This window comes from Artemia sp. Qi Xiang Cuo, chromosome 20 (genome assembly GCF_049724085.1).
Source record: "Artemia sp. Qi Xiang Cuo chromosome 20, ASM4972408v1, whole genome shotgun sequence".
Classification (NCBI taxonomy): domain Eukaryota; kingdom Metazoa; phylum Arthropoda; class Branchiopoda; order Anostraca; family Artemiidae; genus Artemia; species Artemia sp. Qi Xiang Cuo.
The window spans coordinates 44,118,113-44,142,898 of NC_142813.1; the positions used below are offsets into that span (position 1 = coordinate 44,118,113).

The 24,786-nt window shown below is 37.4% G+C and overlaps 1 protein-coding gene and 1 pseudogene across 2 annotated transcripts in view; one reads left to right on the top strand and one right to left on the bottom strand.

The window, feature by feature from the left end:
• Positions 1–3,542: 3,542 nt before the first annotated feature.
• Positions 3,543–15,895, top strand: LOC148940250 (endoplasmic reticulum transmembrane helix translocase pseudogene; annotated as a pseudogene).
• Positions 15,896–22,566: 6,671 nt separating this feature from the next.
• Positions 22,567–24,786, bottom strand: part of Not3 (CCR4-associated factor Not3) — a 106,578-nt gene continuing 104,358 nt past the window's right edge. For both annotated transcript variants that reach the window (XM_089105946.1, XM_089105945.1), the window contains exon 12: positions 22,567–23,130. In XM_089105946.1, coding sequence (XP_088962072.1) covers positions 23,032–23,130 — 99 coding nt within the window. In that variant the 3' untranslated portion in view covers positions 22,567–23,031. The remainder of the gene's footprint in view (positions 23,131–24,786) is intronic.

Below are 24,786 nucleotides of genomic sequence, written 5' to 3' on the forward strand. Positions count from 1 at the left end.
TATCATTTTCAATTTTAAAATGTTTTGATTCCCGCTGTCAAGGTTTATTTTATATGAATCAGAAATGGAATAAGCCATAGGCTAGTCTCATACAGCACAAATTACATACCATGAGCAACACTTATAAACATTAAAAAACTACAAACTTCCTAATAAAAAAGAACAAAAAAAAAACAAAAAAAAACGAAGATACCCTACAACAAATATTCACTTCACGGTCCTTAGTACTGTCTTCCATAAAAAGAGGACCCAACTAATGCTGTTTTGAAAGCCACAACATCATTCACCAGAACTACATGGTCGGTTAACGTGTTCCACGATTTTACAAAGGAACTCTGTCCAACTTTACTTGATTCCATTGGCTGGTACAATTTTAAATAGTTCTGCCGCGTAGATGGATAATGACCAAACTTAAAGAAATATTCATAAGGCACATGGTCAATATTCTTTATGATACGGAAAGTGTTGACAAGGTCCATTCTATCCCTTCTGAAATGCAGAGATGGTAAGCTCAGGCTACTCAATCTCCGCTCATAAGGTAGGTATTTCAGATAGACAAATTTGAGGGACAAATTTGGACGCTCGTCTTTACACCTTTTCAATCAACTGTGAATCAGATTATCTAGTCGGATACCACACAGATGAGCAGTTCAACAACAGGACACACCATGGTCTTATACAATGTGGTAAAACTTCGCAGAATTAAACCTTCTGAATGCTCTTTGACGCAAAGCAAACCATAGTTTGCTTTACGCGAAACAGCTGATGCTTGCTTATCAAACCTCAGCTGATTTCATTGACTTGCTAATATGTTTGGTGTCGGTTGTCTTCTAACCAGGTTTGTGTTTGCTTTTCATTTTTAGTTTTGACTTGCTCACATGTTTGGGGTCACATTTTTTCTAACTGCGTGTGTCTTTGCTCTTCATTTTCATTTTTGACTCGCCGCTGCTTTTCTTCTAACCGCGTGCGTCTTTACTCTTCATTTTAATTTTTGACTCGCTCCCCTGCTCGATGTTGCAAGTCTTCTAACCCTTCATTTTTGCTCTTCGTTTGCCTTTGGATAGCTTACACTCTAATTATGATTTTCGCATATCTTCTAACTGCCTGTATCTTTGCACTGAGTTTTCATTTTTGACACATCTTTAGATTTTGATTACTTCAGGCAATGCAGCAATAGCCTTTTCTGTTGATTTTTCTATTGCTATCCTTTTCCCGTGTTAGTATTTTCAGAATTGATAGTCAAGGTCGTTGATTTTCACATCTTATTGCGTTTAATAGCTCAGGTGCTGGTTCCAAAGAATCAGCATTTATAGTAACTGCAACTGCAAAATTTCTTTTTTTTGGCCTCCCAACAGACATTATATTATATAAATAACTTTTGCATTGAAAACCTAACAATCTTAATTATGCTATGCATGACATCATATAAGAAAATGCTTGTATGATGTCATAAGAAATGCTTATATGATGTATTTACCTAGTGTATAACGTCATTTGCAAAAACCCAAATTAAGGCTCTTAATGAATTTTCTCAGACTTATGACCTATCTAGATTGTTTTTTTATGCGAGAATATGCCAAAATATTAAATTTTCCGATGGAGCTGATATCGAGAACAACACAATTATTGCTCACCAGTTGCGTAGCCATGCTGGGGTCATAGCTAAATATAGAGAAAAACAAAAAATTAGGGAGAGCTCCACAGCTCCATCATTGTTTATTTTTTCATGTATAAATTTTTACACATTTTTTTTTTGTAGTTGGCGTCCTTGGATTTTATGGCCTGAAAAAAAAAACGATTTAAAATAGTAGTTAGCTTGAGGAAATTTGATTAGAGCGTTAATTTCGGAATCAGATATTTCGTAATTTACTATAGTGAACTGATGACAGTTCTTTCTGATTTTCCAGTGCCTGCTACTGTGGAAAAGGAAAACAACTTAAAGAAAACAAGATACTTCCCATGCGCTTTACCTTTTTTTCAATAGATATTCCTTGTTGTAATGAAAGCCTAACGTAATTTGTGTAAGCGTAAAACTTCCACAAATCAGCCTCAATAGATAAATAAACCCAAAACGAACAGAATTTACAATAAACAACCGAGTCAAACTCAAAACGAGAAGAAATTAAAGGCCAGAATTATTATTACGATTTTAATTTTTAAGGAATAAACATCAGTATTTATGTATATTAAACTGACAATATTTTTTTTCCAGTAAAGCGCAAATTGTGTTCAACCCTTGGGCCTGAATATTCGCATATATTTATTAAATTAACAATATATTTTTTTCAATAAATTACAAAATTGTGTTCAGGCCTTGAGAAGACCTAGCGGTTTTGAGCGCTACTCATGTTTATTTCTGCTAGTTGACTCGGTCATTTATTTAGTTTGACTCGGATATTTATTATAATTTCCGTTCTATTTGGGTTTCATTTATTTTTGTATGCTGATTTGTTGTAGTTTTACACTTGGTAGAGTGTTTGATTCTGTTTTTGCTCATTTTCGGTATAATGAAACTCTTTGCTTTTCCCAGAAAAACCTTTTTTTGTAAAAAGTTTTCAATTAATGATAATTTAGTTAAAAGTTTGGTTCAAACCCGCTTCCTAGAGCTATAATTTGAGAAAGGTTGAGATGGCTAGGGCAAGTTCTGTGGAGGTAGAATGGCGGATTCCCAAAGATTGTCCTTTTTTGCCAACCGTTTACGGTTCAGTGAAAAGCAGGTCATCCTAGGTTAAATTGGGAAAATGTAAGGAAAGATTTAAGTGAAATTGGAATTACCTGGCAGAGTAAGAATAGGAAGGCATTGTACAGATTGGGATGAAGAAGGAGTGTGTGTAGCTCTGGTGGTCTCGGGTGGCTTGGTGCTTCAGTAAGTTGTTAGTAGTAGTAATATATATTGGACCACCATTAATCGGGGTCTTTTTTTTTGCAAGTGAAACGATTATTAGATTTACAAAGAACATAAAAAAGGTTCTTGACTACCATCTTTACCGTGTCCATACGTCATTAATGAAACCTACTTTTGGCATATTTGTGGATCCATTAATGATGCAAGTGGGGTCATTGGACTATTCACTGTTGGAATAATTCAGATTATACTCTCACTAATTTGTGTTTGGTCTGTTGATCTAAAATGCTTTTTAATGTGTAAGAAGGAAAGGTCAGTTGTTGTGGCATCCCATGTAAAAATAGTTCCCACTCCAAACAATGGCTCAAAAGCGCTTGTCAAGCTACACAAAGAAAAGGATGATAAAGGCAGGATCAAAATTGCTTTAACATTTCAAAAGAGCAAATACTGGTGGAATGAGGAAAAAGAAGAGTTTACAGCTGTTAACTATCCTATCAATAGGCCAGTACGCTTTTATTCTTCTTCAAAAGGTTTTAAAACTAGGCAAGATTTAGCAGTTGCAACTGAATATTTTGGAGTTAATTCGATGGTTATTGATATTCCTAAATTTAAATTACTGCACCTTTTTTTGTTTTTAGCTGGGGACATAACATGTGTCGGAAGACCTAAAGATCAGTTGCAAATAGTACCTTGCGATATGCTGCTACTGAAGGGATTTTGTATTGTTTATGAAGGTATGCTGACAGGTGAGACAGTTCCTCAGATGAAAGAAGCCATAGAAAGTATGGAATACGATTTAGATAAGATAGTTGACATTGAAGCTGATGGGAAGCTTCATGTGCTGTTTGGTGGAACCAAGATTGTCCAGCATACTCAAGATTTCCAAACTTCCCAATTTAGAGGCCATGAAAATGGCTGCTTGGCTTTTGTTCTTCGAACAGGATTTGACACCCTCCAAGGAAAGCTTTTAAGAACTATCCTCTTTGGAAGCAAGCGAGTTACTGCCTTTAATCTAGAAAAGTTCCTCTTTATCCTATTCTTGCTGATGTTTTTCCATTGCAGCTGCCGCTTGCCTTTGGATCGAAGGATCGACAGATCCAGAGCGAGATAGGTATAAATTGTTTTTACAATGCATTCTTATTCTTACATCAGTTGTACATCAGTGTTTTGAGCTCCCGGTTGAACTTTCTCTAGCTGTTAACTCTTCTCTTGCTACACTAGCGAAACTGATGGTGCGGTGCACAGAGCCATTCAGGATTCCTTTTGCTGGTAAAATTGATATATGCACTTTTGACAAGACTGGAACACTGACTACAAATGCTTTGGTAGTCCAAGGGATTGCTGGTTTGATTCCTAACGGAGAAATAACTAATGCAATTGATGCACCCTATACTACGAAGCAAGTACTTGCATCCTGCCATGCATTAGCTCTAATAGAGGATGGATCTATCATCGGAGACCCTCTTGAAAAGGCACTTTTGCTGGCTATTGACTGGCACCTCTCCAGGGGTGACTCTGCCGTGTCTAACGAAACAAATGTTCCTGGTGTAAATATTCGTTATAGGTATCATTTTCAGTCCGCTTTGAAACGTATGACGGTGATTGCTGAGTACATACCACAAGGAACCAATGAAAGGGTTTGCTTTGTTGCAGTAAAAGGGGCCCCAGAAACCTTAAGACCCAAGTTTTCCTGCCTCCCAGAAGACTACGATTCAACTTATTTAAAATTATCTCGCAGTGGTGCTCGTATCTTGACACTCGGAAGAAGGGAAATTGGTCCAGTAACCAAAAAATATTTACGCGACATCTCCCGTGAGGAACTAGAAAGTCGATTAGAATTTGAGGGTTTTATAGTCGTCTCTTGTCCCCTTAAAAAGGATTCTAAAAGAGTAATTTCAGAAATTCTACAATCTTCCCATAGTGTTATAATGATCACAGGTGATAATCCACTCACAGCTTGTCATGTTGCCCGAGAATTAAAATTCACCCGTCAAAGAACAACAGTAATTTTGACCAAAGATAAGCAGAGCTGGTACTGGGAAAGCGTTCACCAGAACATTCAAATTGAAGATTTCTCAGAAGAAAGTTGCAAATCCCTCATAGAAAAACATGATCTATGCCTAACTGGAGAGGGCTTTTCATATCTGGTTGCCAATCATCCGAGGTCTCTACGTAAGGTTATTCCTCACTCACTCCACTATTCTATAAGAAAAAGACTAGAAAGATTCTATTTCTTCGGCTTTAAAGCAAGATTCTAAGTCTGAAGATTTCACTTCAGCCCTTTCAGAACATATTTTTAGTTTTCCCGACCATTTTATTTTGTTCGAGAATGTCTCTTTGATTTCTAGGGATCGGGGTTTAAAGCAAAATTTTCGTGAAATTCTTGAAATAAAGAAAATATAATTCAAGAATATTGCTTTGAATCGTGATACAAGTTAATATGGGCTGAACTCTGTCGATAATAATTTATTAAAATCTGACAGAGTAAAGTTCAATTCACCCAATGTAGTTGACCTTTGTCCAAATGTTATATCATTGAACGCTAATGAACCGAATCCAAGAAGGTCAAAGAGACTAGCTTCCACCTTTGCTTTGAAAAGAATTAGAGATTCAAATAATATGTAGTGTTATTTGATTTAGTATATAAACTTTTGTTTTAAATTGTTTTATTTTAGTTTTACTACTGATGACGGTCATTGTATATGTGACCGAAATATCTGGTATTTTTGTGAATTTCTATTACATCACTGTCTATTAAAAGGATTTTATCCCTATTTGAACTTTTATTTATCGTCATGGAAAGGCAGTGTGGTCTCCGAAATTATAAACTGACAATGCACATTCATTTGTATTTTTTCAGTAAATTGCAAATTTCGTTCTGGCGTTAGGAAGGCATAGGGGTTTTGCACCCAACTTATGTTAATTTCTGCTCGTTTTGAGTTTGACTCGGTTAATTATTTCAATTTCTGTTCTTTTTGGGTTTCATTTATTTATCGATGCTGATTTGTGATAGTTTCAAGCTTGGTAGGTTATTTGATTTTATTTTTGCTCATTTTTTGTTTAATGGAGTTCTTTATTTTTCTTTGATAACTTATTTTGTGGAAAAAAGGTTTTAAAATTAATTTCTGTTCGTTTTATATCGACATTTCTTTTTCAGGGAAAAAGAAATAATACTTTAAATCTTTTCCTTTTTTTAGACTTTATAGTTTGGCCTTCTATTTGTATGCTGGAGAAAAATTTTCATGGAAGTGGTTGGCGTGGGAGGGTGGGGGTGGAGGGGGATTAGTTGCCCTAAAATCACTTCCGACTATCAAAAAGGGCATCAGCCCTTTCTCTTTTCAATCGAATGAGCCCTTTTCGAAGTTCCCACGACAACTCCTTCAATACAAAGTGCCCTGGTCTAAACAACAACACAACAAAAAATAATACATTATACCCGCATCGATCTTTACTATAAAAATGTCAAACCTTCCAATCACTTTCGACTATTAAAAATGGCACTAGGCCTTTCTATTTCAAATCGAATGAGCCCTTTTGGAAACGACAACGCTTTCTATAAACACCTTATATGCTCCCAGGGCATAAATTACAACCCTTACCCTAAGGTCTGTTAGGGTGGTTGTCATCCTCTAAGACCTAATTTCCAGAACTTTCAACTACGTTAAACAACATGGCTATCTCCAAATCTATTTTCATTTTCTTAAAAAAGAAGATTTGGCCTTAGTGGGTGTCTTTTTATAAGACTTATTTTGTATGAACACTTGTAAAAACATATGTGTTTTTTAAGAAGTATTTTGTAAGTTTTAAAAGCCTTTCCTGATTTTTAAGAATTATTTTGTATTTTTTAAGAACACAACCATGCATTCCCATCAATCATCAACGAAAATCAAGTAATCAGTATTATAGATATGACAAACTTATCTGTATACCTTCCAAGCTAAATTAACTACAACGTTTAAGATACAAATATTGACAAGAATTGCTGCTAACATAGCTAATTTTTATAACCTCAAACTGGAGTTTTTATGCTTACTTAGGGGATGATACGCTTAGCGCCCATAGACAAACTTACAGGAGGAGGGGGCTCACGTGGTCTCCTGAGAACTTCCAAGATTGAATACTAAAAATTTCCAAACGAAAATATTGAATACACAGTAGTATAATTCAGCCAAGAGGGGGGGGCTGGAGCCCCCCTCTGTCCCCCATATGGGCACCCATGGATACCCAATGCTGTTTTAGTGAACAGGACTTTTAATACACATTCAAAAATCTTACTGCTATAAGGCTCAAAATATTTTGGTCTATATTACGGATCCGCCATTTAAAATATCTAAAAAAGTTCCAAAACTGGAATGTCTTATTTAAATTACACTAATTGTAACGTGCTTTATTTTGATTATTTAAAATATAATCTTGCCCCTTAAAGTTACTTCAAATGGGAAAACTTGGCCTCTGGGAAACTTAGCGGAAGATGCTCAATACTTTTTCAAAATGTATATGTATTAAATTTGAGTAAATATAATTAATAAAAGTCAAAGAGAAGATTAGTAGCTATAGTAGACAACTAGTAAGTTGGCTACTAGTTTCTAACTTGCTTGCACTATTTACAAGTAATATTTGACTAATCTTAACGAGTAAAATAAACTGCCAAAACCTCTAAAAAAAAAAAAAAAATGTACCTAGATCTCTACCTCTTGGATGGTATGGAAAAGTTTTTTTTTAATATAATACACAACATATGTGAATTTTATAAATGTAAACAACAGGCTCTAAAGGAGGCTTAGTGGACCATACTAAATATTTTTAAAAATATATATATTCATTAAATTTGGCTTAGTAAGAACTTGTTTTATTTAATTTTCATTAAAAACAATTTTTGAAATTTTCAATAATTGTTTTTAATGAAAATTAAACAGATGATTAGTGGCTATTGGCGATACCACTATAAAAAAAAACACCATGACCTCTACCTCCTGGGTGGTGTGGAAAAGAGGTCGTGTGAAAAAATGATGTTCTTTGATATTTTTCTAGGCTGAAGAAACATTGCCAAAAAAAAGAAGGCTGAAAAAGAGAACAAGGAGGTTGTCTAAAAAAAGAGAAGCGAGTTGAAAAAAGCTTGTACCAAACAGGAATCAAGTTTTCCTTTACTCTATCATTTTAAAGAAATAAAAAGAAACCGACGATAGCGGTGAAAGCAACGTTCTTTTGTTCTAGATACACAATTGGGATAAAGTTTCCTACGTCACCGCACTTGCCAGAAAGTTATTTTCTATTCCTGCGACCAGTGTGAACGCAGAGACTATTTTTGGTGTTAGGCCTGATAGTGACTATTATAGTGACTTAGAAAAGAAATGGCCTCAGTCCACACAGAGTGGATAAGTTGATTTTCATTCACGATAACTATAACCACATCCCACAGTTCGAATATACTTCTGAAGTTTGCCTGAAGGAGTTTTTTTTCGACACACTAATATTCACAGATAAATGATTATTTTGAGGATACCGTATTCGAAGTTTTACATAGGGTAATTTTCGAGGAACAACAATAATGCTAATTTTGACCATTAGTTTGGTTAGATTTACATAGCTCTTAGATATTTCAACTATTCTGCAAGGATTCTGAAATTCCACAGCCATTTCGTTTTTACCTGATTTCTACATCTCTTGATGAATAATAAAGAAGACCAGCGTCCAGCCAGCGACTTACAAAGTTTCTTCCTCATGAATAAGTAGAATATCTTGTAAATAAAAATTACATTTGAGGAAGACTAAAATTTATTCTATAAATCGTATACAACAACTTTCTATGTAAACCTTATATGCCCCCAGGGCATAACTTACAGTCCTTCACAGAGAACCGTGAGGGGGTTTTCCTCCTCAAATCCGAAACTACCAGAGCTTTTATCTACGTTGAACAAAATGTATATCTCAAGATTTTGATTGGATGTGTTTGGGGCAATGGTGGGCATGGGAGGGGCGTTAGTCGCTATCCAATCACTTTCAACTATTGAAAAGGGCACTAGCCCTTTTAATTTCCAATTGAATTAGCCCTTTTGAAGTTTCTACGACAACGCTTTCAATAAAAGCTTTATACGCCCCCAGAGCATTACTTAAAAAATTTTCCCTGAGGGCTGTGGGGAGAGGGGTTGTCATCCTTCAGGTCCTAATTTTCAAAACTTTCAACGACATTGAATAAAATCGCTATCTAAAAATTTTGATTGAATGTGTTTGGGGAAAAGGTGGGCGCAAAACCCCTATGCCTTCCCAAGGCCAGAACAAAATTTACACTTTACTGAAAAAATATAAATGTTCTTTCTTTATAACTTTAATAAATCAAATAATATAAACATTTTGATTACTAAATATCAGTATATGTATATTAAACTGACAATGCACGTTCATTTGTATTTTTTCAGTAAAGTGCAAATTTTGTTCTGGCCTTTGGGGAATGATGGGCGTGGGGGGGGGGGGGTCTAGTGGCACTCCAATCACTATTGACTATTAAAAAGGGAACTAGCCACTCCAATTTCCAATCGAATGAGCCTTTTTCGAAGTTTCTACGACAACTCCTTCGATACGAAGTGCCTGACTAAGAAGAAAAAAAAACACATTGTGGCCACATCGTTCTTTACTGAAGGCGTGGGGGAGGGGTTATTCACCCTCCAATCACTGTCGACTGTTAAAAAGGTTACTAGCCCTTCGAATTTGCAATCGAATGAGGCTGTTTTGAAGTTTCTACGACAACGTCTTCTATAAAAACCTTATATGCCCCCAGGGCACAACTTAAAACACTTGCCCTGAGGGTTGTGGGGGAGTGTCCTTCTCACAAACATATTTTCTATCCGGAAATCAACGACACTGAACAAAGAGGCTATCTCAAAATTTTGATTGGATGTGTTTGGGGGAATAATGGGCGTGGGGGTGCTAGTTGCTTTCCAATCACTTTCGACTATTAAAAAGGGCACTAGAACTCTCAATTTCCAAACGAATGAGCCCCTTTTGAAGTTTCCATGACGACCCCTTCCATATAAAGTGCCCTTCTCTAAAGGAGAAAAATAATACGTTAACAAGTTATGCCCTGAGGGCATATAAGAACAATGTTGGCACAATGTACATAGTACATTGTGCCAACATTGTTCTTATATACCCTCAGGGCATAACTTAAAACCCTTGCCCTGAGGGTTATGGGGGAGTGTCCTCCTTAAAAAAATATTTTCTAACTGGAAATCAACTACGCTGAACGATATGGCTATCTCAAAATTTTGATTGGATGTGTTTGGGGGAAGGAGGGGCGGGGGGGGGGCTAGTTGCCCTCCAATCACTTTCGACTCTTAAAAATAGCACTAGCCACTCCAATTGACAATCAAATGAGCCCTTTTCGAAGTTTTTTCGACAACACCTTCTATAAAAAACCTTATATGCCCCCTGGGCATAACTTAAAACCCTTGCCCTGAGGGTTATGGGGGAGTGTCCTCCTCAAAAACATATTTTCTATCTAGAAATCAACTACGCTGAACAAAATGGCTATCTCAAAATTATGATTAGATGTGTTTGGGGGAACGATGGGCGCGGGGGGGGGGGGCGAGTTGCCCTCCAATCACTTTCGACTATTAAAAAGGGTACTAGCCCTTCGAATTTCCAATCGAATTAGCCTGTTTCGAAGTTTCTACGACAACGCCTTCTATAAAAACCTTATATGCCCCCAGGACATAACCTAAAACCCTTGCCCTGAGGGTTGTGGGGAAGTGTCCTCCTCAAAAACATATTTTCTATGTATAGATTATACATAGTACATTGTGCCAACATTGTTCTTATATGCCCTCGGGGCATAACTTAAAACCCTTGCCCTAAGGGTTGTGGGGGAGTGTCCTCCTCGAAAACACATTTCCTATCTGGAAATCAACTACGCTGAACAAAATAGCTATCTCATAATTTTGATTGGATGTGTTTGGGGGAATGATGGGCGTGGGGGGGGGGGCGAGTTGCCCTCCAATCACTTTCGACTTAAAAATGGCACTAGCCACTCCAATTTCAAATCATTTGAGCCCTTTTCAAAGTTTCTACGACAACGCCCTCTATAAAAACCTTATATGCCCCCGCGGCATTACTTAAAACCCTTGCCCTGACGGGTTGTGGGGAAGTGTCCTCCTCAAAAACATATTTTCTATCTGGAAATCAACTATGCTGAACAAAATGGCTATCTCAAAATTTACGTTGGATGTGTTTGGGGGAATGATGGGCGTGGGGGATAGGGGGATAGTTGCCCTCCAATCACTTTCGACTATTAAAAAGGGTACTAGCCCTTCGAATTTCCAATCGAATGAGCCTGTTTTGAAGTTTTTACGACAACGCCCCTTATATAAAAACCTTATATGTCCCCAGGGCTTAACTTAAAACCCTTGCACTGTGGTTTGTGGGGGAGTGTCCTCCTCAAAAACATATTTTCTATCTGGAAATCAACTACTCTGAACAAAATGGCTATCTCAAAATTTTGACTGGATGTGTTTTGTGGAATGATGGGTGCGGAGGGGGGGGGGCTAGTTGCCCTCCAATCACTTTCCACTATTAAAAAGGACACCAGAACTCAATTTCCAATTAAATAAGCCCCTTCTGAAGTTTCTATGACGACCCCTTCTATATGAAGTGCCCTTCTCGAAAGGAATAAAAATAATACATAGTAAATTGTGCCAACATCGTTCTTATATACCCTGGGGGCATAACTTAAGACGCTTGCCCCGAGGAGGGTTGTGGGGGAGTGTCTCCTCAAAAATATATTTTCTATCTGGAAATCAACCACGCTGAACAAAATGACTATCTCAAAATTTTGATTGGATGTGTTTGGGGGAATGATGGTTGTGGGGGGGGGGCTAGTTGCCCTCCAATCACTTTCGACTATTAAAAAGGGTACTAGCTCTTCAAATTTCCAATCGAATGAGCCAGTTTTGAAGCTTTTAAGACAACACCTTCTATAAAAACCTTATATGCCCCAAGGGCATAACTTAAAACCCTTGCCCTGAGGGTTGTGGGGGAGTGTCCTTCTCAAAAATATATTTTCTATTTGGAAATCAACTACACTGAACAAAGTGGCTATTTCTAAATTTTGATTGGATGTGTTTGGGGGAATAATGGGCGTGGGGTGCTCGTTGCTCTCCAATCACTTTCGACTATTAAAAAGGGCACTAGCACTCTCAATTTCCAAACGATTGAGCCCCTTTTGAAGTTTCCATGACGACCCCTTCCATATAAAGTGCCCTTCTCTAAAGGAGAAAAATAATACATAGTACATTGTGCCAACATTGTTCTTATATGCCCTCAGGGCATAACTTAAAACCCTTGCCCTGAGGGTTATGGGGGAGTGTACTCCTTAAAAGGATAATTTCTATCTGTAAATCAACTACGCTTAAAGAAATGGCTGTCTCAAATTTTTGATTGGATGTGTTGGGGGGAATGCTGGGCGTGGGGGAGGGGCTAGTTGCCCTCCAATCACTTTCGACTCTTAAAAATAGCACTAGCCAATCCAATTACCAATCAAATGAGCCTGTTTCGAAGTTTCTACGACAACACTTTCTATAAAAAACCTCATATGCCCCCAGGGCATAACTTAAAACCCTTGCCCTGAGGGTTTTGGGGGAGTGTCCTCCTCAAAAACATATTTTATATCTGGAAATCAACTACGTTGAATAAAATGGCTATCTCAAAATTTTGATTGGATGTTTTTGGGGGAATGATGGGCGTGGGGGGGGGGGGGGGCTAGTTGCCCTCCAATCACTTTCGACTATTAAAAAGGGTACTAGCCCTTCGAATTTCCAATCGAATTAGCCTGTTTTGAAGTTTCTACGACAACGCCTTCTATAAAAACCTTATATGCCCCCAGGACATAACCTAAAACCCTTGCCCTGAGGGTTGTGGGGGAGTTTCCTTCTCAAAAACATATTTTCTATGTATAAATAATACATAGTACATTGTGCCAACATTGTTCTTATATGCCCTCAGGGTATAACTTAAAACCTTGCCCTGAGGGCTATGGGGGAGTGTCCTCCTCGAAAACACATTTCCTATCTGGAAATCAACTACGCTGAACAAAATGGCTATCTCATAATTTTGATTGGATGTGTTGGGGGGAATGATGGGCGTGGGGGGGGGCTAGTTGCCCTCCAATCACTTTCGACTTAAAAATGGAACTAGCCACTCCAATTTCAAATCATTTGAGCCCTTTTCGAAGTTTATACGACAACGCCCTCTATAAAAAAACCTTATTTGCCCCCAGTGAATAAATTAACACCCTTGCCCCGATGATTGTGGGGGAGTGTCCTCCTCAAAAACATATTTTTTATCTCGAAATCAACTACGCTGAACAAAATGGCTATATCAAAATTTTGATTGGATGTGTTCGGGGGAATGATGGGCGTGGGGGGGGGGGGCTAATTACCCTCCAATCACTTTCGACTATTAAAAAGGGTACTAGCCCTTAGAATTTCCAATCAAATGAGCATGTTTTGAAGTTTTTACGACAACGCCTTATATAAAAACCTTATATGCCCCCAGGACATAACCTAAAACCCTTGCCCTGAGGGTTGTGGGGGAGTTTCCTTCTCAAAAACATATTTTCTATGTATAAATAATACATAGTACATTGTGCCAACATTGTTCTTATATGCCCTCGGGGCATAACTTAAAACCCTTGCCCAGAGGGTTGTGGGGGAGTCTCCTCCTCGAAAACACATTTCCTATCTGGAAATCAACTACGCTGAACAAAATAGCTATCTCATAATTTTGATTGGATGTGTTTGGGGGAATGATGGGCGTGGGGGGGGGGGGCTAGTTGCCCTCCAATCACTTTCGACTTAAAAATGGCACTAGCCACTACAATTTCAAATCCTTTGAGCTCTTTTCAAAGTTTCTACGACAACGCCCTCTATAAAACCTCATATGCCCCCAGGGCATAACTTAAAACTCTTGCCCTGAGGGTTGTTGGGGATTGTCCTCCTCAAAAACATATTTTCTATCTGGGAATCAGCTACGCTGAACAAAATGGCTATCTCAAAATTTTGATTAGATGTGTTTGGAGGAATGATGGGCGTAGGGGGGGGCTAGTTGCCCTCCAATCAATTTCGACTATTAAAAAGGGTACTAGCCCTTGGAATTTCCAATCAAATGAGCCTGTTTTGAAGTTTTTACGACAACGCCTTATATAAAAACCTTATATGTCCCCAGGGCATAACTTAAAACCCTTGAACTGAGGGTTGTGGGGGAGTGTTCTCCTCAAAAACATATTTTCTATCTGGAAATCAACTACGCTGAACAAAATGTCTATCTAAAATTTTTACTGGATGTGTTTTGGGGAATGATGGGCGTGGAGGTGGGGTGGGGGCTAATTGCCCTCCAATCACTTTCTACTATTAAAAAGGGCACTAGAACTCTCAATTTCCAATCGAATGAGCCCCTTTTGAAGTTTCTGTGGGGGAGGATTGTGGGGGAGTGTCCTCCTAAAAAATATATTTTCTATCTGGAAATCAACCACGCTGAACACCATGGCTTCCTCACAATTTTGATTGGATGTGTTTGGGGGACGGCTGGTGGTGGGGGGGCTTGTTGCCTTCCAATCACTTTTGACTATTAAAAAGGGTACTAGCTCTTCAAATTTCCAATAGAATGAGCCTGTTTTGAAGTTTTTACGACAACGCCTTCTGTAAGAACCTTATATGCACCAAGGGCATAACTTAAAACGCTTGCAATGAGGGTTGTCGGGGAGTGTCCTCCTCAAAAACATATTTTCTATATGGTAATCAACTACGCTGAACAAAAAGTCTATCTCAAAATTTTGATTGGATGTGTTTGGGGGAATGATGGGCAGAGGGGTAGGGCTAGTTGCCCTCCAATCACTTTTAACTATTAAAAAGAGCACTACAACTCTCAATTTCCAATCGAATGAGCCCCTTTTTAAGTTTCTACGACCACCCCTTCCATATGAAGTGCCCTGCTCTAAAGGAAAAAAATAATACATAGTACATTGTGCCAACATCGTTCATATGCCCTCAGGGCATAACTTAAAACCCTTGCCCTGAGGGTTGTGGGGGAGTATCCTACTCAAAAAAATATTTTATATCATGAAATCAACTACGCTGAACCAAATGGCTATCTCAAACTTTGATTGGATGTGTTTGGGGGAATGATGGGCATGGGGGGGGGGGTGAGTTTGACCTTAAATCACTTTCAACTATTCAAAAGGGCACTATGCCTTTGAATTTCAGATCGAATGAGCCTGTTTTGAAGTTTCTACGACAACGCCTTCTATAAAAACCTTACATGCCCCAAGGGCATAACTTAAAACCCTTGCCCTGAGGGTTGTGTGGGAGTTTCCTCCTCAAAAACATATTATCTATCAAGAAATCAACTACGCTGAACAAAATGGCTATCTAAAAATTTGGATTGGATGTCTTTGGGGGAATGATGGGCGTGGGGGGGCTTGTTGCCCCCAATCACTTTCGACTATTAAAAAGGGCACTAGAACTCTCAATTTCCAATCGAATGAGCCCCTTTTGAAGTTTCTACGACGACCACTTCCATATGAAGTGCCTAGCTCTAAAGGAAAAAAAATAATAAATAGTACATGGTGCCAACATTGTTCTTATAAGCCCTCAAGGCATAACTTAAAACCCTTGCCCCGAGGGTTATAGGGGAGTGTCCTCCTCAGAAGCATATTTGATACTGAATGTCCTTAACGAACTTAGCCTATGAAGATCATGAAAAGTATCAGTTTGATTTTTTTTAGCTTATGCAACAAGTCATTCTGAACCTTTGAATAATTTAAGTATTGTTTCCCATTCATTGTGTTGTCGTCTTTTGACTTTTGAAAACCTTCTATCCTCTCCCTGTTCTATTTCAGTCCCGTGTATTGTGGAGGTGATGGAGCTCTTGGGCACTAAAACTTTCAGGAAGGGGGTCTTGAATGCATCCAAGATGAGGGACGAAGAATATTGGCAATGTTATGATAGCTCAGTTATTATGCACTGCACTAGAAAATACGATATACCGAGTCCTTGTGGATGAGTGGACAGGAGTTGTGGCAACCAACTCTCAAATGAGGATGACAAGGACCTTAGCAAGTATTCTTGGTTCTGGCATAAATTTATTTTGAAATGTTTTTCTATTTCTAGCGCGAAGGGTATCCTAAAATAGTTAACTTGGGAAGGTCCAAAACGGGCTTGTTCTATGAACAGAAGAAATATGGCTTTAAAAAAAGGTAGCACGTGGTATGGAATCCTTTTGTATTCTTTTACATTTTTTTGCATTGAATTAAGTGGTCTTACAAGGCTCAATGTTGTTAATTTTTCCTTTTTCTTCTGATAAAAATATATAGTTTGCACTTTCCTCACAAAAGTTCTTATATATATATATATATATATATATATATATATATATATATATATATATATATATATATATATATAACTTTTATTCGTATTTCCTTTCGCCTGTCACTCTAAGGCCAAATAGAATTTACTTGTTTGGTTATACCCAAAGCTCTGTTTTTAGATATGGCAAGTGAGGTGGCCTCTTTTTTTCACATAGTTCTTTTCTTTGATAGCCAAACCGCTTGACATTAATACCGGATAATTCATAGCTACTCAAATAGCCTCTTATAGGAATAGGAAGGTATCCCCCCCCTTTTTTTGGATTGAGAAAAACACATTTTTGGTATCTTCATTGAAAAAACTTTTTTTTAGAGGTATGCTCGTTTTTCGTGGAAGATAGACCCACTTAAGTTTTTAGAAGGAATAGGATAACTGATATTCCCCCCAGAGACTGAAAAACTTACCAAAATTTCTATTGCCACTTTGCAATAGCCGCACATTGCAAAGTCTTCATTGTATGCAGGGAAAAAAGACGTTAAACAAAAATATTACTTAAGCCAGAGGAACTGTAGGTTTTGCTAAAATTTACCTAAAACTGTTATTAAGTTGCTTCTACCCCCCCCCCCCCAAGAAATCGCTGGAAATCAATAAGGGAAAAATATCGTGAGGTAATGTTCAGAAATAAATAAATAAAGTGAGTTTTAGAAGGTTAAGCTAAGTTCTGACTGAAGATGGGAAATTTGGTCGAGGTACAATGACCAGGTGACATCATCATGTGGAATCCGGCTTGTATGCAGTGGCTTCAATTCACAAAAATAATAGGGAGGGCGAATTTTGGTGTATTATTAGTTTCTTTCCTATAAAATATTCCAAAAAAAGCTATTTCTAATGAAACTACTCAATAAGTTGTGTTCTGCATAAATGCCTAGCATTAAGGACTACTGAAACTGGAAAAAATGTACAATCTCCTACAATTCGTCAACGCTGCAGAATACAGATCATTAATCCTCCCCCAGGTCACTCAGCACGTCCCCAGGTGCTGGATAGGGTACCACCATACAGATATATAGGGCACCTCCATAGGACGCGTGAACCAAGGGGGGATTTTGTCCCTTGGGGTCCATTATAGAAACTGGGGTGTCCTCACCCGGCACCCGTAAATACAGGCGGAGGAGGAAGAAGATCCCTTGAATGTGCACTCAGTAGGGCCCACCTGTGTGTGGACACGTCTCGTGAGTTACAGACCTTCTCCCAGCAATGGGTTAAATTGCATGATGACGCAGAACACCATCGTGGAGGATCTTCTATAGGTGGACGACTGCGGCTGGGCGTAAGATACAGATTAATGGACAACGGTCTCTACAAAGGGCGGCCTCAACCCTTTTGGGGTACCTGCAAGACTGGGGACCGTGCGGTGAACTCTATTTCCATTTGAGGAGTGGTGCCCCTAGAGGAAATTATAACCTAGTAAACGAGACAGGAATTGCACGGGATTCCGATTAATGGATAATTCATCTGGGTATAGTCTGTTTTGGTTGACGTTTTCGGGCTGTAAAACCTCTACCAAGGTAAATTAGTTAAACTAATTTATCTGCTATGTGTTGCTTCCTGGTAGTACACTTCCCCACAACCCTCAGGGCAAGGGTTTTAAGTTATGCCCTGGGGGCATATAAGAACGATGTTGGCACAATGTATTATTTAACAATTTTTTCCTTTAGACCAGGGCACTTCGTCTCGAAGAAGTTGTCGTAGAAACTTCGAAATGGGCTCATTCTATTGGAAATTGTATCGGCTAGTGCCCTTTTTAATAGTCGAAAGTGATTGGAAGGCAACTAAAACCCCTTCCACGCCCACCATTTCCCCAAACAAAGCCAATCAAAATTTTGAGATAGTCATTTTGTTTCACGCAGTTTAAAGTTCTGGAAACTATACCTTTGAGCAGGACACTCCCCCCACAGTTTTCAAGGTAAAGGTCATAAGTTATGCCCTGGGGGCATATAAGGTTTTTATTGAAATGTTTGTCGTAGAAACTTGAAAAAGGGCTCACTCGATTGGAAATAAAAAGGGCTAGTGCCCTTTATAATAGTCGAAAGTGATTTCACGGCAACTAACCCCCCTCTCATGCCCACTTTTTCCCTTAACACATCCAATCAAAATTTTTAGATAGCCATGTTATTCAACGTAGTTGAAAGTTTTGGAAATTAGGTCTTTGAGGGTGACAACCCCTCCCCCCCCCCACCAGCCCTCAGGGCAAGGGTTGCAAGTTATGCCCTGGGGGGGCATATAAGGTTTTTGTAGAAAGCGATGTTGCAGAAACTTCAAAAAGTGCTCATTCAATTGGAAATTGAAAGGGCTAGTGCCCTTTTTAAAAGTCGAAAGCGATTGAAGGGCAACTAACCCCCCTCTCACGCCCACCATTTCCCCAAACACACCTTGTCAAAATTTTTAGATGTCCATTTTTCTTTAACATAGTTGACAGTTCTGGAAATTAGGTCTTTTAGGATGATAACCCCCTAAGTGCAAGGGTTGTAAGTTATGCCCTGGGGGCATATAAGGTTGTTGTCGAAATTTCAAAAAGGGGTCATTTGATAGGAAATTGAAATTACCCTTTTTAATAGTTGAAAGTTAGTGGAGAGTAATTAACCCCCCAAACACATTCAATCAAAGTTTAGAGATAGCCATTTTGTTCAACGTAGTTGAAAGTTCTGGAAATTATGTATTTAAGGATGACAAACCCTCCAGAACAAAGGTTGTAAGTTATGCCCTGGGGGCATATAAGGTTCTTATAGATAGAATTGTCGTAAAAACTTCAAAATGGACTCATTCAATTGGAAATTGAGAGGGCTAGTGCCTTTTTGAATAGTCAAAGGTGATTGGAGGGTAACTAAACCCCCTCTCACGCCCACCATTCCCCCAAACACACCCAATGAAAATTTTCAGATTGCCATTTTGTTCAATGTAGTAGAAAGTTATGGAAATTAGGTCTTTGAGGATGACCAAACATAACGTAAGGAATTTTTAAAAGCTGTTCAATCATAGCCCACTCTCCAAAAATGATGTACTTTCAATAAAATTCTGCTGAAAGGGTGAATGATGTCAATAAAGACGGTTTTTTTTTCAAAATAAATGCATAGATATATCCTTTGTCTGTGGCTGTACCGGAAACCCGGTATTTTACGTCTACAATAAATTTAAGTTGAAACAAGAAGTAAAGGAAAATAACCATAGCAAAGTAAGAAAGACAAACACGAATAGAAGAAGAAAAGCAAAGACTACGAACTAAATAGCAAGTGTATCATTTCAGAAATCAACTATGTTCATCACTAGAATCGGTTTGTATCAGAAAGAATTGAAGAACTAAATACCTAGTAATCTTACAGATGTTAAAAAATTGAATGCAAGCAATTATTAATAACTCACTTATCCGTTTGTAAAAATTTAAATGTCCATTTAAATGAACATCTAAAAAAGCGAACATTTGACTCTCAAAGATACATGTCTTTCATTGATATGAGGCTTATCAAGATCCATTTTCCTCACATCTTCTCTCTCTCTCCGCTTGTCTGTATTTTTATTTCTCTCTTCCTCTTCTGTTTTTTTCAATATTTCTTTGAATTTGAAACCACATGTTATTAGGAAAAATTGAGAATTCTATTTTTGAATTCTCAAAAAATGTGAAAAACCACGTGTAGTTAGGAAAAATTGAGAATTCAATTTTTAATGGAAGAGATCTTCATATGCAGCTATGCAGTTTCGGGAAGTGGTGGGCGGAAAATTTAAAAGAAAGAAGCGTGGGTGAAGAGTAAGCTAAAAACATTTCAATATCCTTGGTACTTGATATGTTCTTTTGTGTATTCCTTTAAGTGAAATCAAACTTAATGGATTTTGGGGCAAGCTCTTTGCAATTTCTACATTTATTTAATTTATTAAATTACATTTGTTTAGATTCTTCCATTTATTTTTCCCATTAAGACAACATTTTTTTTCGCTGTCGGCGGAAGATCTTCTTGGTATAAACGTTTGAAAAGCTAGGTGTGTTAAAAATGAAAAAAAAGTGGGTTTTTAAACTCATTTTAGTCAACTAAACAAACTCAAGTTTCAAAGCGCATCCACAGCAATATTTAAAGCAGTTAAAAAAGACTCCTGTACAAGGGAAAGGCCATAGCCAGGATTTTTATTCTGGGGGAAGGGGTATTTTTTTCGTGAGAGAGGGCTATATAATTTTTTACAAAATACCAAAAATTTATTTGTATGCATTTTCGTTATGTTTTAACGAGTCGGACGATTTTTTTTTTGGGGGGGTGAGGGTTAGCGCTTTTTTACGTTTTTAACAGAATTTCAAGGCAAAACTACTGTAATATAACAAGTTTCTGATTTAGTTTCTAAAAACACACGATTACCGAGTTCGAAAAACATCAAATGCTAGATGGTGTTGGTGATTCGTTTCTTCGACACGGTGTCATTTTCCTCTCTTAGAAGTTAGTCATGCCAAAGAGCATTGGTAAGTCAGAAAAGAGGGACTGACACGAGTGTCGACAAAGAAATACTATCGACGTCATTTAGTGTTTGGCAACACTTGTCGTTTTTTCCATTGTAATGATAAGAATATTTGATAAGTGCAAATGGCAAAATTAGGGTAAGTACTAAGTGCTTTGCCCCTGGTAGAATCGACTGATGAATGAAGTTGTGATTCAGATTAATTCTCAGTAGTAGGAACAAATAAGCGTGATCAGAGATTGGAATATTGTACTTTTATTAATGGATTTTAATTCCCAGGCTGGTAGGAATAGGGATAGATGGTATTCTAGTCTATGCAAATTAAGCGTAGGAAAGGAAAACAGTCACGGTTATAGACTGCTGCGGTTTTGTAGGTTAGGAAGGGTAACTACTTTCCGAGAGATCATGACGTTGGTAAAAGTCAGGACGAAAATTTGGGTGGAACTTTCCTGGAATAGTCAAATATTAAACTTGATAGTCAAATATTTAGCAGTGTAACAGAAGATCAAATGTACCGCCCATCTATCTTTAACTCTTTCCTCATCACTAATTGTGGACCCGTTCCTATCTTAAATTCGGAGAAGTCCAGAACATAATTTGCACTTTACTGGAAAAAATATAAATGTTTTTACTTTTATAACTTTAATAAATCAAATAAGATTAACATTTTGATTAATAAATACCAGCCTATGTATATTAAAATGACAATGCACATTCATTTGTATTTTTTTCATCGAAGTGCAAATTATGTTCTGGCCTTGGGAAGGCATAAGGGTTTTGAGCCCTACTCATGTTAATTTCTGCTCGTTTTGAGTTTGACTTGGTAATTTATTGTAATTTCTGTTCGTGATGGGTTTCATTTATTTATCGATGCTGGTTTGTGGTAGTTTCACGCTTGGTAGATTATTTGATTTTATTTTTGCTCATTTTTGGTCTAATGGAGTTCTTTACTTTTCTTTGCAAAACTTATTTTGTGGAAGAAGTTTTTTTTAATTAATTTCTGTTCATTTTATATTGACATAGTCTTTTCAGGGAAAAAGAAAATAATAGTTTAAATCTTTTCATTTTTTTAAAGACTTTATAGTTTGGCTTGCATTAGAAATCTGGACACAAATAGTACTGTTTAATTTATTTTCATACCTCCTCTAGTTGACATTAAATAGAAAACTTGATACCATTCACAAAAAAATCTGTTTACTTTCTTTGATAGCTTGGATACACTTACGCTATTTTGATTTGGTTAAATTTTCAGAGTAGAAGTTGCCTCGAAAGTTTGAACATAATACCCTCAGTAGTTCACGGGATACTGCTTAGATGCCTTATTGGAAATTAGCATTAACACAATGCATTGTGATATAATCTTAAGGCGACATTTAGTTTTTAAACAAAATGGGAGGGCGGGCGTGGGAGGGGGATTAGTTGCCCTCCAATTCCTTTCAACTATTAAAAAGGACACTAGCCCTTTCTATTTTCAATCGAATGAGCCCTTTTCGAAGTTCCTACGACAGCTCTTTCGATACAAAGTGCCCTGGTCTAAAAAAAAAAAAAAAAAAAAAAAAAAAAAAAAAAAAAAAAAACAACGATCTTTACTATAAAAATGTCTAGCCTTCCAATCACTTTCGACTGTTAAAAAGGGCAGTAGGCCTTTCAATTTCCAATCGAATGAGTCCTTTTTGAGTTTCTACGACAACGCTTTCTATAATCACCTTATATGCCCCCAGGGCATAAATTATGCCCTCCCTGTTGCTGCTAGCAGGAAGAATGATGTCAATCAAGAAAAAACTAAAGCTGATGGTTCATTCAGTGAAGGATAGAGTGAGAGAGGATAAAACCACCCCTGGATCTAAAATAAAGGCAAAAGAGTGAGAGACATTATCATTTATTTATAAACTTTTCTTTCCTTGCGACCAAATACTGCGCAAAACAAAAAAGACAAGAGAAAACTGTACAATATCACTGCCAAAGAAATGGCGAATGTTCGATACGACCCAGCCTAGGAAATAAAAACTCCAGACTTAAAAACAGTGAGACTGTATTCAATGTGACAAGTCCGTTACAATAGAAAAAACAACATTTTTTTTGTCAAATTTTTCACCTTGACTACCTCAAACCACCTAGCATTGAAAACCCTAGATGGTTAGAGCTCCTTCAAAAGAACAAGAAAGAAAAAAGGAATACTCCTTGGAGGAAACAACCTAATGTTTCTTTTTATCATAATAATCGCAAGAACTATTATGACCCAGTAGCTTAATCGTGCTTGGAACAATAGTTGTTGACAGAATAAAAAAACAAATTAAGTGTGCGACCACAATGAGGTCACCCGAGGTGATGACTTCAATTCAGATCCCTGTCTTCTAAGTACTTGTATTCAAACGTGAAGCCTTCTTTTTTCCTTTGACCCCACTTTTCATAGTCGAAATAAATGTATGTGCCCTGGAAACAAAAGAAAAGAGTTAATACAAAAAGCCAGCAAAGAAGCAAACAAAACTAAGTGGTATAAAAAATGGCACTCCAATCATAGGGTAGGGATATGGCCCCCAGTACAGGGTATCGCCTGGAAGACAGCATACCGAAAAATATATATACCGATACGAGCACCAATTATCGACATCTTTGATGGAAGTGAATCAGTTGTATAACGAAGTTTTGAATAAAAATCAGACCCCCCCCCCCCAGAAAATAATTTTAGATATTTTTCTAGTGTATATGTGATGAGAGAATCTTTAAAAAGTTAAAATTAGTTGATGATAATGTGTGTGCTCTGGAAACAAAGGAATAAGAGAAGCCAAAAAGAAGCAAACAAAACTAAGGAGTATAAAAATGGCACTCCAATCATAGGGTTGGGATATTGCTCCCAGCAGAGCGTATCGCCTGGAAGACAGCTTACTGCAAATATATATGTATAATATAATATGTATAATATATATATTTGTTACCATAAATGTCCGAAATCTGGTTAATGTTGACATTCACTGGTGAATGCCCAAAATTGCGTTATCTCTGCTTGGGTTCAATTAGCTTTGCGAGTCAACTTTTTCAGTCTTATGCAAGCTATGATGGTAAAAGTTAAACTTAGGTTTGGTTATGTTAGTTTAGGTTACGTTAGGTTGGATTAGGCTAGGTTATGGTAAATTTGATTATAAATATCAGAAATAGGTTAAATACCTAGCCTAAGCTAACCTAATCCAACCTAACCTAACCAATCCTAATTTAATCCAACCTAACCTGTCGTCATCAAACCTTGCATTAAATTGAAAAAGTTGACTGGCAAGGCTGAAAAAATCTAAGGAGAAAAAAACAGGTATTTTAGACATTCACCAGTGAAAATCGACATTCACCAACTTGCGGACATTCAGGTAACACATATTGATGTATTTAATAGTAATACCGCAAAATATATGTACCAATACGAGCAATATTTCAGATTAAGATTTAACTGATACGAGTAAACTTTCATACCTTCCACGCTGAGGTTCAAAACCCACCCCAACCCACATAAATGTTAAACCAATGAAGTTAAGACATGAAACAAAATTACATACGACAGTCCATTATCATTCTCTTTCATGTGTATCATCAATTCATTTTTTTAGTAAATATTTGAAAATATAGCAGGGCTTGATATTATCTTTGAAAATGAAGCTAATCCTATTATTAAGTTTATACTCCAAGGGATTATGATCCAAGAGGGGCAACATAGAAAAGAAGATTGGATCAATACAATAGAAAATATGTAAAAATATTAGGCTAAATAACAAAATTTCAGCTCCTGGAGGAGTTACAATAGGGGCTCAAAGGCTACATCAGAAAATTTATTTGACATTATCTAACACTACACCGGATATATTCTAATGACTTTTTAGATTTAGAGGGTGGGGGAGGGGGGTAAGAGCAAGCTAAATGACAGAAGGCAATTTTTTCTTTCCTGTAAAGTTGTAGGTTTCCTACAGAAGCAGTATACTGGAGACAAGAGTGACATGGTAGTTTTTCATCAAAACAGATCACTGTCTACTTCCTGAATTTAGGAGAGAACTCATACGTGCTCTTCAGGTACATTACAATTTAAGGGTCAGAGAGGCGTGGTCTCTT